Source organism: Ochotona curzoniae, unplaced genomic scaffold (assembly GCF_017591425.1).
Source record: "Ochotona curzoniae isolate NIBS_2020 unplaced genomic scaffold, NIBS_Ocur_1.0 patch175, whole genome shotgun sequence".
In the NCBI taxonomy this organism is placed as follows: Eukaryota; Metazoa; Chordata; class Mammalia; order Lagomorpha; family Ochotonidae; genus Ochotona; species Ochotona curzoniae.
This window is the reverse complement of record NW_024466723.1, coordinates 289,447-306,220: the sequence shown is the minus strand read 5'-3', so window position 1 is coordinate 306,220 and position 16,774 is coordinate 289,447. Positions and strand designations below refer to the sequence as shown.

Sequence of the window (16,774 nt, the reverse complement as noted above, 5' to 3'; positions counted from 1 at the left end):
CTGAACATTATCAGACCTCATGTGATTCCTGAGGTTAGGAGGCGCTGCCTGCCTTGTCTATCAAACCTGGACACTGTGCTCTGCCCCAAAGAGTGACCACCTTCCCTAAGCTGCTGGGGTACCTGTCTTGTTATGCTAGAAGCTGCTTATCTGTCTGTCTTTCTCGATAAGAGAAACTGGACTTTATTCCTTCATTCTTTTAGATTCCCCAGCCCAAGATCTAGCTCATGGTTAACAGTCACACTTTACTGAAGACATGGAGGGAGGGAGTGAAGGAGAGAGAAAGGCGGGGAGGCGGGTGGGGGAGGTGGGAGGAATGCTCTGAGATTCTAACTGCTGACAGGGCTGCCTCCTGGTGTTCTTTTTCAGGGCCACAGGGTTGTTTGCTTTGACCTCACTCTCCCTTTTGCAGGCTCTGTCTCTGGGGCTGAAAGCACACAATGGAACAGTGTGCCTGTAGGCGAGCCCAGCAAGCCAGGGGAAATGCAAAGCTGGGCGCACTGACCTCCTCCTGGGGAATGACTGCTTCTTTTCCCTGTAACCCAGTGGAATGTTCTAGACATGTTGTGACATGGTGGAGGTGGTGGTGGGTGCATAGGGGTGTTGGTGAGGCTGGTGCACCATGGCTCAGCATGCCCCCTGTTGGATGTAGTTGGCACTTAACAAGAAGTGGGACAGTGAAAGAAACTGTCTGCAATGTAGCTATGCAACGGCAGAGCCTTTTTGCAAGAATTCTGTGAAGGAGGCATTAAATGAGTCAGAGACGCACTCCCTGGACTTGTCTTGGAGTATAATTTGACTCGTACATAACAACTGGCATTCCTTCTTGAAGAAGAAGAGAAACACATTTCCAGAATGGTATGGAGTTAATTTCTCCTAGTAAACAGACAACCAGAAACAAAACAAAGTAACTAGTAAAATTGTTTCAAAGCTACCCTTCCTGAGGGCTTAAATTGTAATCTGCAAATGTCCCTTGGTGGGGATCTGGTTAAATAAATACAATATAATCCCGACATTGCAGTTCCATATGTACTGATAAGAAACAACACCCAGCATACATTCACAGCTAGAAAAAAAAGTACAATGCTGAGATGTATTGTTGGCACATATAAGGATGCTTCAAAAGTTCACGGAAAATGGAATTAAAAGTTGGGACTCTGTACCTGTGTGGGAGACCCAGAAAAAGCTCCTGGCTCCTGGCTTCAGAATTGCTCAGTTCCAGCCATTGCAGCCATTTGGAAAGTGAATCAATAGATGCAAGATATATCTTTCTGTCTCTCCTTCTCTCTGTAAATATAATTTTTAAAAGATGGTTTAAAATCTTTTTTTTTAATCTTTTTTTTAAAGATTTATTTTATTTTTTTCTTGGAAAGACAGATATACAGAGAAGAGAGACAGAAAGGAAGAACCATTCATTGATTCATTCCCCAAGCAGCCACAACAGCCAGAGATGTGCCAATCGGAAGCCAGGAGCCAGGAGCTTCTTTTGGGTCTCCCACGTGGGTCCCAAGGCTTTGGGTCATCCTTGACTGCTTTCCCAGGTCACAAGCAGGGAACTAGATGGGAAACAGGGCTGCCGGGATTAGAGCCAGCGCCCATATGGGATGCCAGTGTGTGCAAGGCGAGGACTTTGGCCACTAGGCTACCACACCAGGCCCTATAATTTTTTTGTTTGTTTGTTTTAAGATCTAAGACCCTTAGGAAGGTTTGTTAGGTTCTCTACTGTCACTGTATCCTCTAATGGCTTTATCAGGAACGTGAACTACTGTAACAGATGCCTTACCAATGCTAAGACTAGTTACTAACCTGCCGGTTCTAGTAGCTGTAGACATTAAGAAATACAGGATCTCAGACACCAGTTTACTCTCTTTAAGCCCCATGCATGAAGCCCACATGTTCCTGCAGGGAAAATACTTGATTCAATGGCTATTAGGGCACTGCCTGGGCCATGGACAGCCTTTGCTTGGCTGGTGGCCGCTCTGGCAGCCTGACAGAGTCTGGGATCTATGCAGGGCAGCTTGTCACCTCTCCCAAGGGGGATGGGTGCCATACCAGCAATGACCTTTTGTCAACCTCATCTGTGGCCAGCCAGGGAAGCTCAGGCCTGATTTCCCAAGCAGGGAAAAGGTTTGCAACTTTTCTGTGGGAAAGGGAGCTGGTGCCACTCCAGGGGACTCTGCCAGCAAAATGGAGGCCCTTCTGTAGCTCCTCCAGCTGGGCTTGGGTCAGCTGGATCTGGCACTTCTGTGGCTACGCTGCTGCTTTGTACACGCTGTAGGTGAGGTGTGGCTCGGTGACCATTCCACCAGCACGCTCAAAAACAGCACATGTGGGTTGGCCATGCTTGCCAACCTTCCAGTCTCTACCCAAGCTTTAGAGTGCTGAGGCGGTGGGAAGGTGGGAGGCGTGGTCCAGGCAGGCACCTGCCTTCAACAGGGGCCTCTTCTCATTGTAGGACATGGAGGTGGAATTCCAGGCCCTCTTCTAGTCACTCAATCCTCAGGGCACTGGTGCCCTGGACGTGAGGGTGGGTTGGTAGAGAGGTGTAAGGTGGGTGAAGGCTTTCTGCTAGATCACATTGCCCGCCCTCGCCCGGCGGTCAGGGTCGTCCCAGGGGAACAGGAGCTGGCAGCCCTCACCCCACGGACATAGACTCCACTCAAGATCTCCCTTCCGTTCCCCAAGCGACCCCTCAAGCTTTTCCAGCACTTGGGAGTGGCAGACGTTCCTTGAAAACGGACAGGGATCCGTTCACTACTCAAACCAAAAGACACAGGCAAGTGGAAGGGGTCTTTGACCCCGTGGAAAAAAATGCACCTTCTGATGATCTTTTGGAATACCCTTCCTATCGCAAGGCTTGCTTGATGAGCGTCCACCTGACTCTCTCCATTCTTGAGTAGCTGAAGGGACTCTTGTGGCTTTTTTTTTTTTTTTTTTTTTTTTGCCAGAGGGAACTAGAGCAACACTCCCAGGACCTGATTTCTGCCCCCACCCCACCCCCTCACATTCCTCCACCCGCGTCCAGCGCCCGCCGCCTCCGCAGCCCAAGCCCGGGTCTCCCGCTCCAACTATTCCAACCATGCTGGGCAGGGTGGGGCGCTCAGCTCTCGGCCCCCCTCCGTGGCACCCCTCCTCCGAGTCAGTCACCCCTACTGCCCCGGTCCCTCCCTTTCTGGGGTAGGGCCAGCCAATGGGGGACTAGGCTCCAGGGTTTGGCCTGAGTGCCGGGCTGCTCTCGGATCCCCCGCCCCACAGTGCTGGCCGGCGTCCCGGTGCGCACGGACGTGGCTTGAGTTTCCTCGCCTCTCGGTTCTCGCTCTCTTCCTCTCGCTCCCCTTTTCTCTCCGGATCCTCTCGTTCCGCTCCAGCTCCAGCTCCGCTCGGCCGGTCCCGCACGGCTCCGGGGAGCCATGGAGGACGTCACACTTCATATCGTGGAGAGGCCGTTTTCCGGGACGCCCGAAGTTGAGGATCGTGAGCCCTCCCAGATGGGGGCACCGGCCGCTGAGGAGCCGTCGGGGACCGGCTCGGAGGAGCTGATCAAGTCGGACCAGGTGAATGGCGTGCTGGTGCTGAGCCTCTTGGACAAGATAATCGGCGCCGTCGACCAGATCCAGCTGACCCAAGCCCAGCTGGAGGAGCGGCAGGCGGAGATGGAGGGCGCGGTGCAGAGCATCCAGGGCGAACTGGCTAAGCTGGGCAAGGCGCACGCCACCACGAGCAACACGGTGAGCAAGCTCCTGGAGAAGGTGCGCAAGGTCAGCGTCAACGTGAAGACCGTACGGGGCAGCTTGGAGCGCCAGGCCGGTCAGATTAAGAAGCTGGAGGTCAACGAGGCCGAGCTGCTGCGGCGCCGCAACTTCAAAGTCATGATCTACCAGGTGAGGCCGGGGAGAGGACCGCGCCCAGCATTCGCGCTGCTCCGGCCCAGGGCTCGGGGTTGGCAGACCGGCTCCAGGCGCGACTCTCCAGCCCTCCCGGGCCCGTGTCCTCGCGCGGGATCCGCCCTCCTTCCCGCCCAGTCCCTGCGGAAGTGGGGTGCGGTCAGGGAAAGCGGCGGGATTTAGGGTCGCGCCTGTACTCCTTGCCTCCCCAGCCAGGCCCCTCCCTCGGATCCCAAACTCCTAATGGGACTAGGTTAGGGAGCTGGACTTGGGAACCCTGCCCCTCGCAGACCACTCCGCTCCCAACTAGAATCGGGTGAAACGCTTTCCTACTTGGGGGCCGTTTCCAGGAACGCCAGGGGGTCCGTAGCGGCTTTTAGGGGCCCCGCTGTAAGCAGACACTGGCAGCGGGGCCCGGACCTGGGGCCTCCGCCGCTGCCCGCCCGATATAGCGGGTGATTCAGGGCTCAGGAACGCACCGGCGGGGGCTGCGCCAGGCGGGAGACGCGACCGACCGCCAGCCCCGCTTCCCGGACCCCACGCCCCCGCACCAGCCTCCGCGATCCAGCCCTGACTCCTTGCTGTGGCCTGTCCCCTGCCTCCGGGCGCCTTTAGGCCCGCCCTTGGAGACACCCTCCGGGTGCGCGCCCGTCGCCTGGGCCTCCCAGAGGCTTGCGGAGGAGGAGAGTAGGCGGGTGGCTGGCTGGGCTGTGCGGTGTAGGCGCCGTGAATCACCCCGCACATCTGCGGGAGCGAGGGCTGGGAGCGGCCAGGCAGTGGGCTGGAGGAGGTTGGCGGGCCCCAAGCCGCTGGAAGCTCTCTGTGCACCTCTTCCCTCTGGGTCCCGCTCGTATATAAGTGCGATTTTTGAATCCTAGTCCCAAATACACCCCGGAATTTCTGTGTAGCTCCTCCCCTCCACTCCTGTGCAGGGTCCCGATAGGGCTGGGCTGAGCCGGGAACGACCACGCCCGGGCCTCCCTTGTCCCTGCTGCCCGTGGGCCTGACTGGAGCTGTTACCCCAGGGAGGCGGGATCCTGGGGCCCCAGGGAGGGCTAGCCTAGGCGCCTTCTTACCCTCCTTCTCCCTGCTGGAAGGTTGGAAAGGCCAGGGAGGCTTGAACACGCCGCTGCAGCTTGAGAGGGTCTTTCTGGGAGCCCCGTTCCCTGACAGCCCCAGGGCTTGGATAAGCTGCTTGGGCTCTATTAGGGAGAGCTCAGAGAAGCGCACAGGGCTCAGAGGTTGGGGTAGAGGGAGTGACAGAGACAGGGAGGAGAGCGTGCTGGAGCTGGTCCTTGGGACTAAGGCAGAAATGGCTTTGTCCCCCTTTCTATCCTTTCCCACTGTTTCCTAAGAGGCACTTTCTTGGCCAATAGTAGAACTATTGGGTACAAAATGTTTGCCTGGGGCTGTGTCCTTAAAGAATGTGGAGGAAACAGGATGGGGGTGGGGTGGGGTGGAGGCTTGAGAAATTGTTAGAGGCCTGAGTAACCCCCGAGGGACATAGGAGGGAGAGGTACAAGGTGGGAGCTTGGAGCAGCAGCTCCTGACAGCTGGATAATCACTGGTGAACTTTGACAGACTGTCCTAAAGCAGGGCCAGGGAGGGGCAGAGAGCCAACCTCCCACATCCCCCAAGCCACTGGGGAAATAAGTGTTGGGAGCTCAGAGGTGAGGAAGAGACTCCAACGACTGGGGTGGGGCTGAACTTGAACTTCCCTGAGCTGCAGAACAGATGTTCCAGGTGGGGGCTGGGGGGTGGGGCTCAGCCTGGAGGAAGGCAGAGGCAGGGCCTCCCCTGAGAAGAGAATGAAGTAAAAATAGCCGTGTGCCTTGGCAGCCCTAATAGGGAAGACTGGGGGCAGCAATGTTTATGGTAAAGTCAGGCCCAGCGGGGTAGGATGCCGTGCGTGTAACTGCAGCCAGGCCAAGACAGGGAAGGACTGGACAAAGAACTTCAGCCGTGAGAGCAAGCGCTTCCTGTGCAAAGGAAGGCAGTGCTGCAGCTGCAGATGGGGGAGGTGATGATGTGGCACCGGGACGGGTTGGAGGAGGACACGGAGTGGAGGAACCCCTGTGTGGCTCCCTGCTGGGTTCAGGGACCTGGGAAGTCACGCACACCCCCTTTTAATCCAATTCATAAACAGTAGATGCAGCCCACTTCTGAGATCCCCTGGGGACATTTTCCCTCCTGTACCCAGAACAGGACTAAAAGCTTGGCAGCCCCCTCCCCTGGGGTAGCAGCTGAGGCAGGTGGGGTGGGGGGGGTTGGGGATCATCAACTCCGCCAAGAACAGGAATTAGGAACAGGAATGAGTGGACTGAGGACCGGTGGGCGGGTCAGGCCAAGTGGCACTGGCTCTAAAACCCCTTGCACAGGCCAGTTCTTTAGAGTTCTTTGAGAACCCAGCAGAGGAGGTTTATACAATGGAAACAGAGGTTTCTAGAGTTGATGAACTACACCTAGGGACTGGCAGCTGAAACCCCCAGCTCTGCTGCCGAGGTTTGGGGAGCCTCTGGAATGCCTGGGCCATGGCGATGGCTTGGCTGGCTCCTCCTTGCCAAGTCCCAACCCCACTCAAATCTCCCTCCGTCACAGTTCCTTTGACTCCAGAAGAACCCCAAACCTGTTCCCACATCAAGACTCTGGTTGCTTTCAGCCCGTACACCCAATGGCCACGGAGAGCATGCCTTCCATACTCTTCCTCCAAAATAGCTGAGTTTTTTTTTTTCCTCCTGGGCAGAATCCAAAGCTAAGAGGGTATTTGTAGGGTATGCTCAGGATTAATGGAAATCATGCCAGCCACGTGCTCTTCCCTCTTCAATTTAATACAATTTTGACTATCATAAAGGTCACAGTTGAAAAGGTCAGGTGATGGCACAGTAGGCAGCTGAGAGTCAGGGAACATCTATTATGAAAAAAAATCTGTGCAAGTGATTGTTTTTCCATGAACTTAAAAAAAAATATTTTCTTTCTATTGGAAAGTCAGATATGCAGGGAGGAAGAGAGACAGAGGAAGATCTTCCATCTGCTGGCTCACTCCCCAAGTGGCCACAAATGGCTGGAGCCTCCCACAGGTCTCCCACACATGTGCTGGGTCCCAAGGCTTTGGGCCGTCCTCGACTGCTTTCCCAGGCCACAATCAGGGAGGTGATGGGAAGTGGGGCTGCTGGAACACACCCATATGGGACCCTGGTACATTGAAGGCAAGGACTTTAGCCACTAGGCTACTGCACTGGGTCCTCTATGAGCTTTTAAAAGTAGCCTTTTCCTGGAAGCTCGAGCTTGAAGACACCTGAAAGATACCCACGTCATCTCCTTCCTGTCCTAGCTTGGGAACTCTCCACTCACCCCACCCAGACTCTAAGAGGGGCAATCACTTGTTCATTGTCATTCAAGTAGGGGTGCCCAGGGGTTACGTGGGGAGGCTCACTTTTCCCATCTCCAGCTTCTTTTCCAGGCTTTGCTGCATATATCAGGGTGGGGCCTTGTCCTACACTGGGGCATAGCGTCCCCATTCTCTAACGCAGACAGTTGGGCATTGGGCTACCCTGTGTGTGTGTTTGTGTAGGAGTGTGCAGTATTGATGGCCATTAGCTGCTCAGCCTCTAAGTGCCGAAGCAGGCCAATGTGTAGTCAAGGTGTGGACTCAGTACCCACCTGGAGGGCCACACGGGACCCATCGCTTGTTGTTGGCGACTTTCGGCCTTACTGCTCCTGTCATTTCTTGAGTCTGACAGTGCTGACATTGTCCCTTTCTGTTGACTTCCGAATGCCCAGAGCAAGAGTGACAGCCTAGCCCCTCAGCGGGGAGGGTTAGGAGCCACTGAGGGTTCCCTGAGACACAGGCTGATCTGTCCTCAAGCCAGCTTGGCCTTGCAGCCTGATCTCTCTGTGCGTTTTAAAGCCTTACATCATCCCAAGCTTTGAGGGGCGGGGAAGGGAGGGTGGCAAGGGTAGCAGGAGGCGAGGATGTGGCCAAGGGGAAAATAGCCCGGAAGGCGCTCTTCTGTGCCTATCCGGGGCGGTACCCAGTGTCCACCCTGCCCCGAAGAAGAGCAAGAGCTGGAATGGGCGGTGTCTGCGCCCACAAACAGTGGAGTGGTGCGCTTCCCTCTCACTCTGCAGAGCCGGCCCGGGCAGAGGCCAGCAATGGGCCTCTTGGGAAATGCTTTCCCCTGCCCTCCCCTCCCCGCTGCATCCCACTCTCATGGTAGCCATGGTCATCTTGCCACCATGGCTGGGGAAAGGTGGACAGTAGGTGCCCAGGGATGTGGTGGGGGAGGTGGGGTGCATTGGTGGGCATGGACTTGTTTCACCTGAGTGTACCCTGACTGCCTGGATGTGGCATCTAAACTGATTTCCATTCCCTCTAATGTGTGGTGTGTCTCTCACTCCTCACCAGCCTTTGTCTGCATGTCCCCAAGCCCCGACACACACAACCCTTTCCACTCCTACCTCAAGCCCCCTTTAAACCCGTTTTCCTCATCTTAGCCCAAGAAGAAGCCGAAGGCATCCTCTGAGCCGGCCACACCCAAGACCGTGCCTTTGGACCTTCTGCCTGAGACTGAACCCTTTGACCTGCAGCCCGACCCCGTGCCCGAGTGTACAGCCTTTGAGCAGGCACCCAGGACCCTGCCCTATTACCCGGAGCCTGTCCCAGAGAAGCCAACAGCCGAGGCGGGAATCTAGGGTGGCGTGGGGCTGTGGTGGGCACAGGAAGTCATTCCTGTCTGCCATTGGCTCCTTGCTTGGTGGCAGCCAGAGCAGGATGCCCACTGCTGTGTGTTTGTGTGTGACAGGCATGGGGAAGCCCCTGGTGCTATGTAGAGTTCAAGTGAATGTGAAATATGTGTGTGTGACGGGGAGGGGACGGGTGGGGACATGATGCCTGGCTTCTGTTTCCATGGTAGGTTAGCCCCTTACCTGCACTTCGCCCAGGCTGCCCTGCATGAAGCTGTGCATGAAGCAGCAGGGTCCCCTCCCTGCCCCCTCTGCCTGCTGCCACAGCCTTCCAAGCCACCCCCGCCTCTCTGGGTGGGGTGGGGGGAGGAGTGGCGGGGCTGATGCGTGTCCTCTACGCATCCTCCCTGGAGCTGAGGGAAACATTGACGCAGATTTTTTCCAGGTTTTTTTTTTTTTAAGCTGTTTTGCAAAGCGATCCCTCCTGTTTGCCAGAGCCTGCCCTGGGCGGGGCTTCCCACAGCTGCCAGCTCACTGAGGCCCTCTGAGGCTGCCTTGGCTGTCTTGGCCCAGACCCTCCAGCCTCCTGGGAACACAGCTATTTCTCAAATTCTTCTTTTTTCATGAGCACTTCTTCCCTCAAAAGGAGCTTTTTTTTTTTTTTTTTTAATAATTTCCCTCTAATTGCCATCTGTTCCTCCCCATGACATTTCCATACTACAGACATATATAACCTGTCAGTTTATGTTCACGGCTCTGGAGGGGTAGCCCAAGTCCCTCCCCCTGGCCTGCCCCTGTTGAGAATGCTCATGGTGGCAGGAAGGGGGTGGCTTTCACTTCCTAGTCTCAGCCTGTTCCAGTGGTGGGCTTTGAGTGTCTAGGACCCTCCCTCCACCTGCACCATTACTCCCCACTACTCCCTCCAGTGTCCTCTCTGGCCATTCCCCAACAGGGATTGGGAACAAAACTGGCTAGCACTGAGTCAAGAGAGGTTCTTATTTGGCCCTCTTTTCCCTTTCACAAATGTGAAGTGTCTGGCTGAGGGCCAGGTGCATCATAGGTGTTCAATGTAATGACAGCCTTCACCAAAGCCACCTCAGTCAGAAGAGCTTGGCTTTGTACAGTGAGGCTGGGGATGGAGATGGAGCAGGGACTGGAAACTTGCCTGGGATTCCTCTAAATCCATCCTCAACTGGTGCCTTCCTGGGTTGGGGAGCTGCTGTGTGCAAGTGGGGCAGGGCACAGCGGGGGGGATAGCGGGGACATGCTAGGAGGCCATGCATGGTTTTGTTCTGACCTGGTCATTAAAGGTCACTCTGGACACCAGCCTGTTGGGAGTGGTGGTTTTGTTGAATGCAAAGGGGAAAACAGCAGGAGAGCAGGACCTTTCCCCTCCTGGGGCTCAGGAGCTCCGCCAGGGTGGGACAAAGGTACCTGCCCGTGCAACCAGGGTGGGGGGAGGCGGTTTTGGATTGTGTTGAAGGTTGTTGTAGCAACAGGCAGACTGGGTGGGCCCATCCAGCACTCCAAGGCTGTGAGTCACGGGGGAAACCTGACTTGCCAAGGAAGGGGGGGCGACGGGAGAGAAGCCCATGAATGGAGGGGAGAGGGTGTGGCACCTTCCTCTCCAGCACCAGGCCCAAAGGATGGTATTCAGGCAGCCAAATCCACTTCGCCTGTCTCCTGTCTGTCCACCAAGAACGCAGCGTCCGGGGCGGCCACTGGGAATGGAGGTTATTACAGCCTCAGGCCTCCCAGGACCTTCTTCCCCGCCACCCCCCGGCCTGGGGAGACACCAAGGGTAAACCCCTCTGTGGGCTTGCTCTCAGATGGTGCAGTCCTTGGCTGTCAGCCTTGGCTGCCAACAGCCTGCAGTGCCCTCCGCAGTTCTGCCCACTCCCAAGCTCAGCTAGCCAAAGAAGCTAGAGGCCAGGAAAATCGCCTTCTGGGATGGAACAGGAGGGAGAGGCAGGGATGCTGGGGGCGGGGCAGGGAGACAATGTGGCTTTGTGTTCCAGCAGCTGGGGCAGTTTCCTGGCTGTTCCCCCACAGTCACCCTAAAGCCCTCCCCAGCACATCCACATTGTGCTTAGGGAAAGGAAAGGCTCTTCCCCATACTTTGGTGAGGTGCGGCTTTCCCCCCCCCCCACCCCCCCTTAGGTTGGGAGAGTGAAGAGGAGGGAAGAAAGGAAATGTTTTTGATAATGGGTTTGCAGGTAACTTCCAGCTGATGAGGGATGAAGACATGGCGGAGAGCTGGGACCCAGAGGACACATAAAAGCCTTAGTCAGGGAACCCCAGTCTCCAGTAGCAGTCAGGAAGAATGGCTGCGCGAGACCCACGGAGGACAACTGGAAATTGGAGGCGATGCCAACGCGAATCGGGCCCCTTTCTACACTCAGAACCAAACACCCTCTTTAATGATTCGGTGGATGATAAGAGGCAGGGGCATGGACAGAAAGGCCGAAGATACCCAGGATAGCGAGGAGCCATTTGTGGCAGGTGGAGACTACAAGTCCCAGCATGCCCTGTGCCCAGGTCACCTGGCCTGTTGGGAGGTGTAGTAGGGTGACAGAGCACTTGGAAGTGGCTGGGTGCCCTGCGGAGCTGGTGGCCAGCTGGGAGAAGTGGAGCCAGCATTCCTTCTTTGTCCGTGCTAATGCCATTGACAGGGAGGAAAGGAAATTAGGAGAGGATGTTCCTTAGTCTTCAGTGTAAACCAGGAAATTGCGGGGCGGGGTGGGGGGGGTGGAGCTGGATGGGCGGGAAGAGGAAAGAGACTGAGGGCTGAGGAGTGCATTTCTGTGCCAGTGGTACAGAGATTCCCAGGGGCGCACGGGAGGAGGGTGTTTGTGACTTCGAGCTGCTTCTCAAGAGCACACAGCACAGAGCCTGCGGTGGCATCATCCCTCGCTGGGCTTCCCTGGCTCCTGGTGGTGGTGGTGAGGGAGCAGGGATCCTGAGACCGGATGTTGGAGTCTTAGAATGGAAATCGCTGGTAGCACTGAGTTCCCCAAGGGAAAGAGGGAAGGGCAGGAGGCTGCTCTGAGCTCTGGGATCAGGGGGAATTTGGGACCATCCACTGTTCCCGGGCCCTCGGAGCTCAGCCTGCTTGAAGGGGAGGGGCTGGGACAGAGCCAAACAGTAATGAGGAGATAAGCAAAGGAAGCGTGGCTAGGACCACCGCTGTCCTCCCCACCAAAGGCTGATCTGACATGGCTTGAATGAAGGCCACGGACGCCCATGACGTTACCTTCACATCTCCCTCCTTCGGCGCCGCCGGAGGTGGCCGTTGAGCTCAACTCTTACACCCCGACCTGAGCCAACTCGGCCACTCGCTGGTGCTGAGGCCTGGCTCGGGCAGTGTGGGGCACGGGGCACCAGAGGGCGCTCTGCCCGTTTCCAATGTCGATCTGTCTCCCGAGGCCGCGAGTGGTGCCAATGCTCCGGCCGGTGCGTGCAGGGCGCGAGGACAAGATGGGAGCGCGCCACGATCCCACACCCAGCTCTGACCTGAAGCCTGGAGTCACCCCTCGGGTTGTCTGTATGATCGAGCGCCCCTCGGCGGGCCCAAGTACCACACAGGGCGCCCCCCTCTCCCCGGCTCGCCACCACGGCCCTGCGTCTCCATCCCCCTCGCTGGCCCCAAGTCCTCGCCCAGCCCTTCTCTTGAACCCTCTCACTCAAGTCCGCTCCGCTCTTTCTCCCTTTCGCAGGACGAAGTGAAATTGCCGGCCAAACTGAGCATCAGCAAGTCGCTGAAGGAGTCAGAGGCGCTGCCGGAGAAGGAGGGCGACGAGGCCGGTGAGGGCGAGCGTCCCGAGGAGGACGCGGCCGCGCTGGAGCTGTCCTCGGACGAGGCGGTGGAGGTGGAGGAGGTCGTGGAGGAGTCGCGCGCTGAGCGCATCAAGCGCAGCGGCCTGCGGCGCGTGGACGACTTCAAGAAGGCCTTTTCCAAGGAGAAGATGGAGAAGACCAGGGTGCGCACGCGTGAGAACCTGGAGAAGACGCGCCTGAAGACCAAGGAGAACCTGGAGAAGACGCGCCACACCCTGGAGAAGCGCATGAACAAGCTGGGCACGCGCCTCGTGCCAGCCGAGCGGCGCGAGAAGCTCAAGACGTCCCGGGACAAGCTGCGCAAGTCGTTCACGCCCGACCACGTGGTGTACGCGCGCTCCAAGACGGCCGTGTACAAGGTGCCACCCTTCACCTTCCACGTCAAGAAGATCCGCGAGGGCGAGGTGGAGGTGCTTAAAGCCACCGAGATGGTGGAGGTGGGTCCCGATGATGACGAGGCTGGCGCCGAGCCCGGCGAGGCGGGCGACCTGCTGCGCGCCAGCAGCCCCGACGTGCACACGCTGCTGGAGATCACCGAGGAGTCGGATGCCGTGCTGGTGGACCGGAGCGACAGCGACTGAACCCGCCCCGCCCCGCGCTTGCTCCCCTCTCCCGCACATACTTTCCTCTTTCGCACCACCTGCGCTCCCCTACTCTCTCCCACTCCCCAGTCCTCCACTCCCAGATTCGCTGCTGGGGTCCGCAGTGGAAAGCAGCACCCCTTACCCTCAAGAGGGCGGAGCGGGAGGCAGCCCCAGTGCAGACGTAGTCTGGGTGAAAATGCGTGCTCCGCGTTGGAGATCCAGGAGGAAGTCGCTGCCAGGCCTTGGTGGGCTCTCCCGATGGGTGGGTGGAGGACTGCCTGCCCTTTGGCCGCACTCACGCTCCGAAACTGCCACGTGCGTGCGTGAGCTCTTTTTCCTGCTCTTCTGGGCCCACTCTTCAAAGCCAAATTTTCTAAAGAGGAGAATGGAATCCTACAGGGGACCTTGGCTCACTTAAAAGACCCCCCCCCCTTTGTAGGCGGATCTGAGACCTGGGGTGGGGGGCAGGGGCGGGGGAGGAGAGAGTCGCGCAAGGGATTTAGCAGGACAGGGGGTCCCCCAATAACGAAGAGCTTTGGGGAAAGTGGGCGTGGGGAAGCGACCCACAAAATTCCATGCTTACGCATCTGCACGCAGGAGTGTGCACACGGCTGTGGCTTTGGGAAAAGGAACGGGAAAGAGAAGGTGGCAGTGGGTGCAGAGAGGATTCGTCCCCTCGTTAACAGTATGCTAAAGCCCGGGACAGCAGGTCCCTTTTTAGGGTCAAGAGGAAGGAGTGTGTAAGGAAGGTAAGACTCAAAGGGAAGAAAGTGAAGTCTCACCAGGCCCGCGTCCAGGGGCCTGGGTGGCTCTTGCAGCCTGTTCTCGCCAAGCTGGGAAAACGAATGTTCCAGAAGGGGGCAGCAGCAGGCTGCAGAGCGCAGAGAGTTGGGAGAAAGACCGAGCCGAAAAAGCTAAGAATGGCCGACTACCCAGCCGCGCGAGCTGCACGTCAGGTGGGGAGAGCGCCGTGCGCAGCAGCTAGCCCTGCAGCCCGCCTCATCCCCGGCAGCATTTCCAGAATCCTCCCCAGAGCTGCCACACAAAGCTGCAGGACTTGCCAAGATCCCACTGGTTTCCCTGCCTCTCCAGGGCAGCTTTCCTGAATCTTGTGGGTGAGGGGGGGAAGGGAGTTCCTTCCTGTCTGGAGCCTCATTTTCTGGAGTCCACTGCCCAGAGATGCCCCTGGACAGAAGCAAACGCATCCCTCATCCCACTCCCCGTCAACACCAGAGGGAGGGATCCCAAACTGGATGCCTCCTCCTCCTTCCCCAGCTCTGCTTTATAGAATTGCAGCTAATTGTTTAAAGGGGTGGGGGGTGGGGCGAGCCTGGGGACACAACCTTTTATACAATACAAGCTTGGCTTTTTTTTTTTTTTCCTTCCTTTTCCTTTCCTTGGTTCCCTAATGTTCTGGGAGTGATTGGAGGTGGTTAGCTGAGGGAGGATGGGGACATGCAGCCAGGTCCCCTGGTGCTGATGGACAGAGGGGCCTGAGCTGTGAGCTGAAACAGTTTCCTGCGGCTCTTGGGGAGCCTGTCCCCTTGCTGTGTCCTGGTGAGCAGCCCGACCAATAAACCTGCTTTTCTAGAAGCATGTGTGTTGGAATGTTTTCTGAAGGCAGCTGATACTGAAGGAAGTGTGGGACAAGGGGGGTGGGGGCGCCTGCAGCACTCAAACCCAATGTATAGCGCCCTGATTTTATGAATTTTAAAAATAGTTGTTTATCTGAGGAGCAGGAATAACAAAGGGAGAGAAACACACGGGTGGCAGGGACCCAAGTAAATGGGCCATCTTCCACTGCCTTGGGGAGCAGCGGGGATTCGAACAGTCACTCTGATGTAGAACACCAGCATGGCCAGTAGCAGTAGATTAACTTGCAACACCAGCCCACTTGACTTTTTTTTCTTTTTCAAAGATATATTTATGTATCAGTTTTTCTTTGAAAGGTAGATTTATAGAGAGACTGTTGATTCACTCCCCAAATGGCTGCAACAGCTGGAGCTGAGCCGATCCATAGCCGGGAGCCTTCTCTGGATTTCCCATGTGGGAGCAGAGGCCCAAGGACTTGAGCTGTCCTCTGCTGCTTTCCCAGGCCAGAAGCAGGGAGCTGGACCAGAAGTAGAGCAACCAGGACTAGAACTGGCATCCTTGCAGGCAGAGGATTAGCCTTTACAGCCACTGCAACCCCACCCCCACATCCTCACACTACCCCTGGAGCTGTAACTTTATACCAAGAACTGTTGCTATGAAACTTTTGGCCTGGATTTGCTTTGTAAATTCGGTTTTACCTATTTCTAATTTTATTTGAAAAGCGGAAACATCTTCTGTCCTCTGGTTTATTCCCCAAATGTCTGCAATAGCTGGGACTGGGCCCTGCCGAAGCCAGGAGCCAGAAGCTCAAACTGTGTCTCTCCTGTGGGTGGCAGGGACCCAAGCACTTGAAGCATCACCACCTGCCATTCCCAGGTTGTCCACCTGTAGCAAGATGGATTGGAAGCAGGAGAGCCAGGACTTGAACAGGAACTCCAATGTGGGATGCGGTTGTCCTGAGTGACTGCTTAACCCTTGCAAACAATGTGTGCCCGTGCTTATGGAGTCTCCTGAGGGCCCCATGAGCCAGAACTGGCCATCATCATCCCATTTTAGAGAGAAGGAAACTGATAGTGACTTGTCGTAGGTCACTCAGCTGGTACCTGGCTGATGTGGTATTCTAAAGCAGGCATCCTGGCTCTGTAGCCCAATGGTCAGAGAGTCTGGACCTTGTATCCCTGGGGGAGTCACTTCCTTGCTGTGAGGCACAGCAGCCTGGGCTTTCCCCAGAGGCTCCCTTCAGCATCCCTGACCCAAAGGACGCATCCGTGGGGATGCAACATCGAAGGTTATGCCTCAGAGAAGGTGAATGTCAAAGAGAAGAGGGTGTGCAGAATGGAATTAGAAATGTGAAGTTGGTGCCTAGTTTTTCATAATCCACATTTTCCGTGGACTTTTTGAAGGCCTCTCATAGACGTGGATTTCAGAATATCTTGCACTAAAATGCGTTTCTCTTTGAATACTATTTTCTGTGCATTTTTGGAAGTACCTTTGCACATGTGAGTTACATCCCTACAGCATCCTTCTTTCCGCCAGCTGTGATGGGCAACATACCTGACACTGAGTGCTTCCCCCGGAGCCACCTGCCCCACTTACCCCCAGGTTATGAAGTTCCTGGAGCAGTGGACTCAGGACATTACATGGGTTCTGCCTGCAACAGAACCACCTGAAGAGGGCCAGCCCTGATCAAAAGAATGCTGTGCTTGTGTTGCACCTCAGCTTCCTGCCACCAGCCCAACATGTGCACTCTGCCACCTGGGGAGCTGAACATTCTCCTGCTCTCTAGAACAGCATCCAGGATGGACCAGCCCAGAAAGTGTTAGGTACCTACAAAAGGAAATGGAGTTTGAAATCAGAGCCTGGGATCCAGGAACTTTGTTCCTGCCAAGAGAGACCTATCAAGGATCTTTCTCTGGGCTAGAGGACGCTAGAGATACCCAGCCATTGCCACAGGTGAAAGCCTCTGGGCTCCGCCCCCTTCCACTGCAAGCCATGCCCCTCACTGCCCCCCTCAGCTTTGCTTTCCATACTAAGCAGTGCTGTGCAGCTCTGTTCTTACCCAGTGCTGTCCTGCCCACCTATTTGTTAAGAGTACTGCCTCTGGGCTTCCTCAGTTGGAGACGGCTGTGCAGTGGACAACAGGCCCAGATGCACATGGGGACATGATAGCTTTGGACATGATAGATTTACAGA

The 16,774-nt window shown here is 56.3% G+C and overlaps 1 protein-coding gene across 2 annotated transcripts; it reads left to right on the top strand.

Moving 5' to 3' along the window:
• Window positions 1-3,275: 3,275 nt before the first annotated feature.
• LOC121166576 (caveolae-associated protein 1) lies at window positions 3,276-14,575 on the top strand. Of its 2 annotated transcripts, none has more exons than XM_040995777.1 (2): window positions 3,276-3,881; window positions 12,284-14,575. In XM_040995777.1, the coding sequence occupies exons 1-2, from the start codon at window positions 3,411-3,413 to the stop codon at window positions 12,983-12,985; spliced, it is 1,173 nt and encodes a 390-aa protein (XP_040851711.1). In that variant the 5' UTR covers window positions 3,276-3,410; the 3' UTR covers window positions 12,986-14,575. The 2 variants fall into 2 exon arrangements, with proteins under 2 accessions (XP_040851711.1, XP_040851712.1); XM_040995778.1 differs by lacking the exon at window positions 12,284-14,575 and adding an exon at window positions 8,379-8,608.
• The last annotated feature ends 2,199 nt before the right edge of the window (window positions 14,576-16,774 follow it).

What these genes read in the sequence shown, in the direction of transcription:
- LOC121166576 (XM_040995777.1), top strand. Translation starts at nt 3,411, where the DNA reads ATGGAGGACGTCACACTTCATATCGTGGAGAGGCCGTTTTCCGGGACG. An exon ending in TCAAAGTCATGATCTACCAG is followed by an intron (nt 3,882 to 12,283) that starts GTGAGGCCGGGG and finishes TCCCTTTCGCAG; the next exon opens with GACGAAGTGAAATTGCCGGC.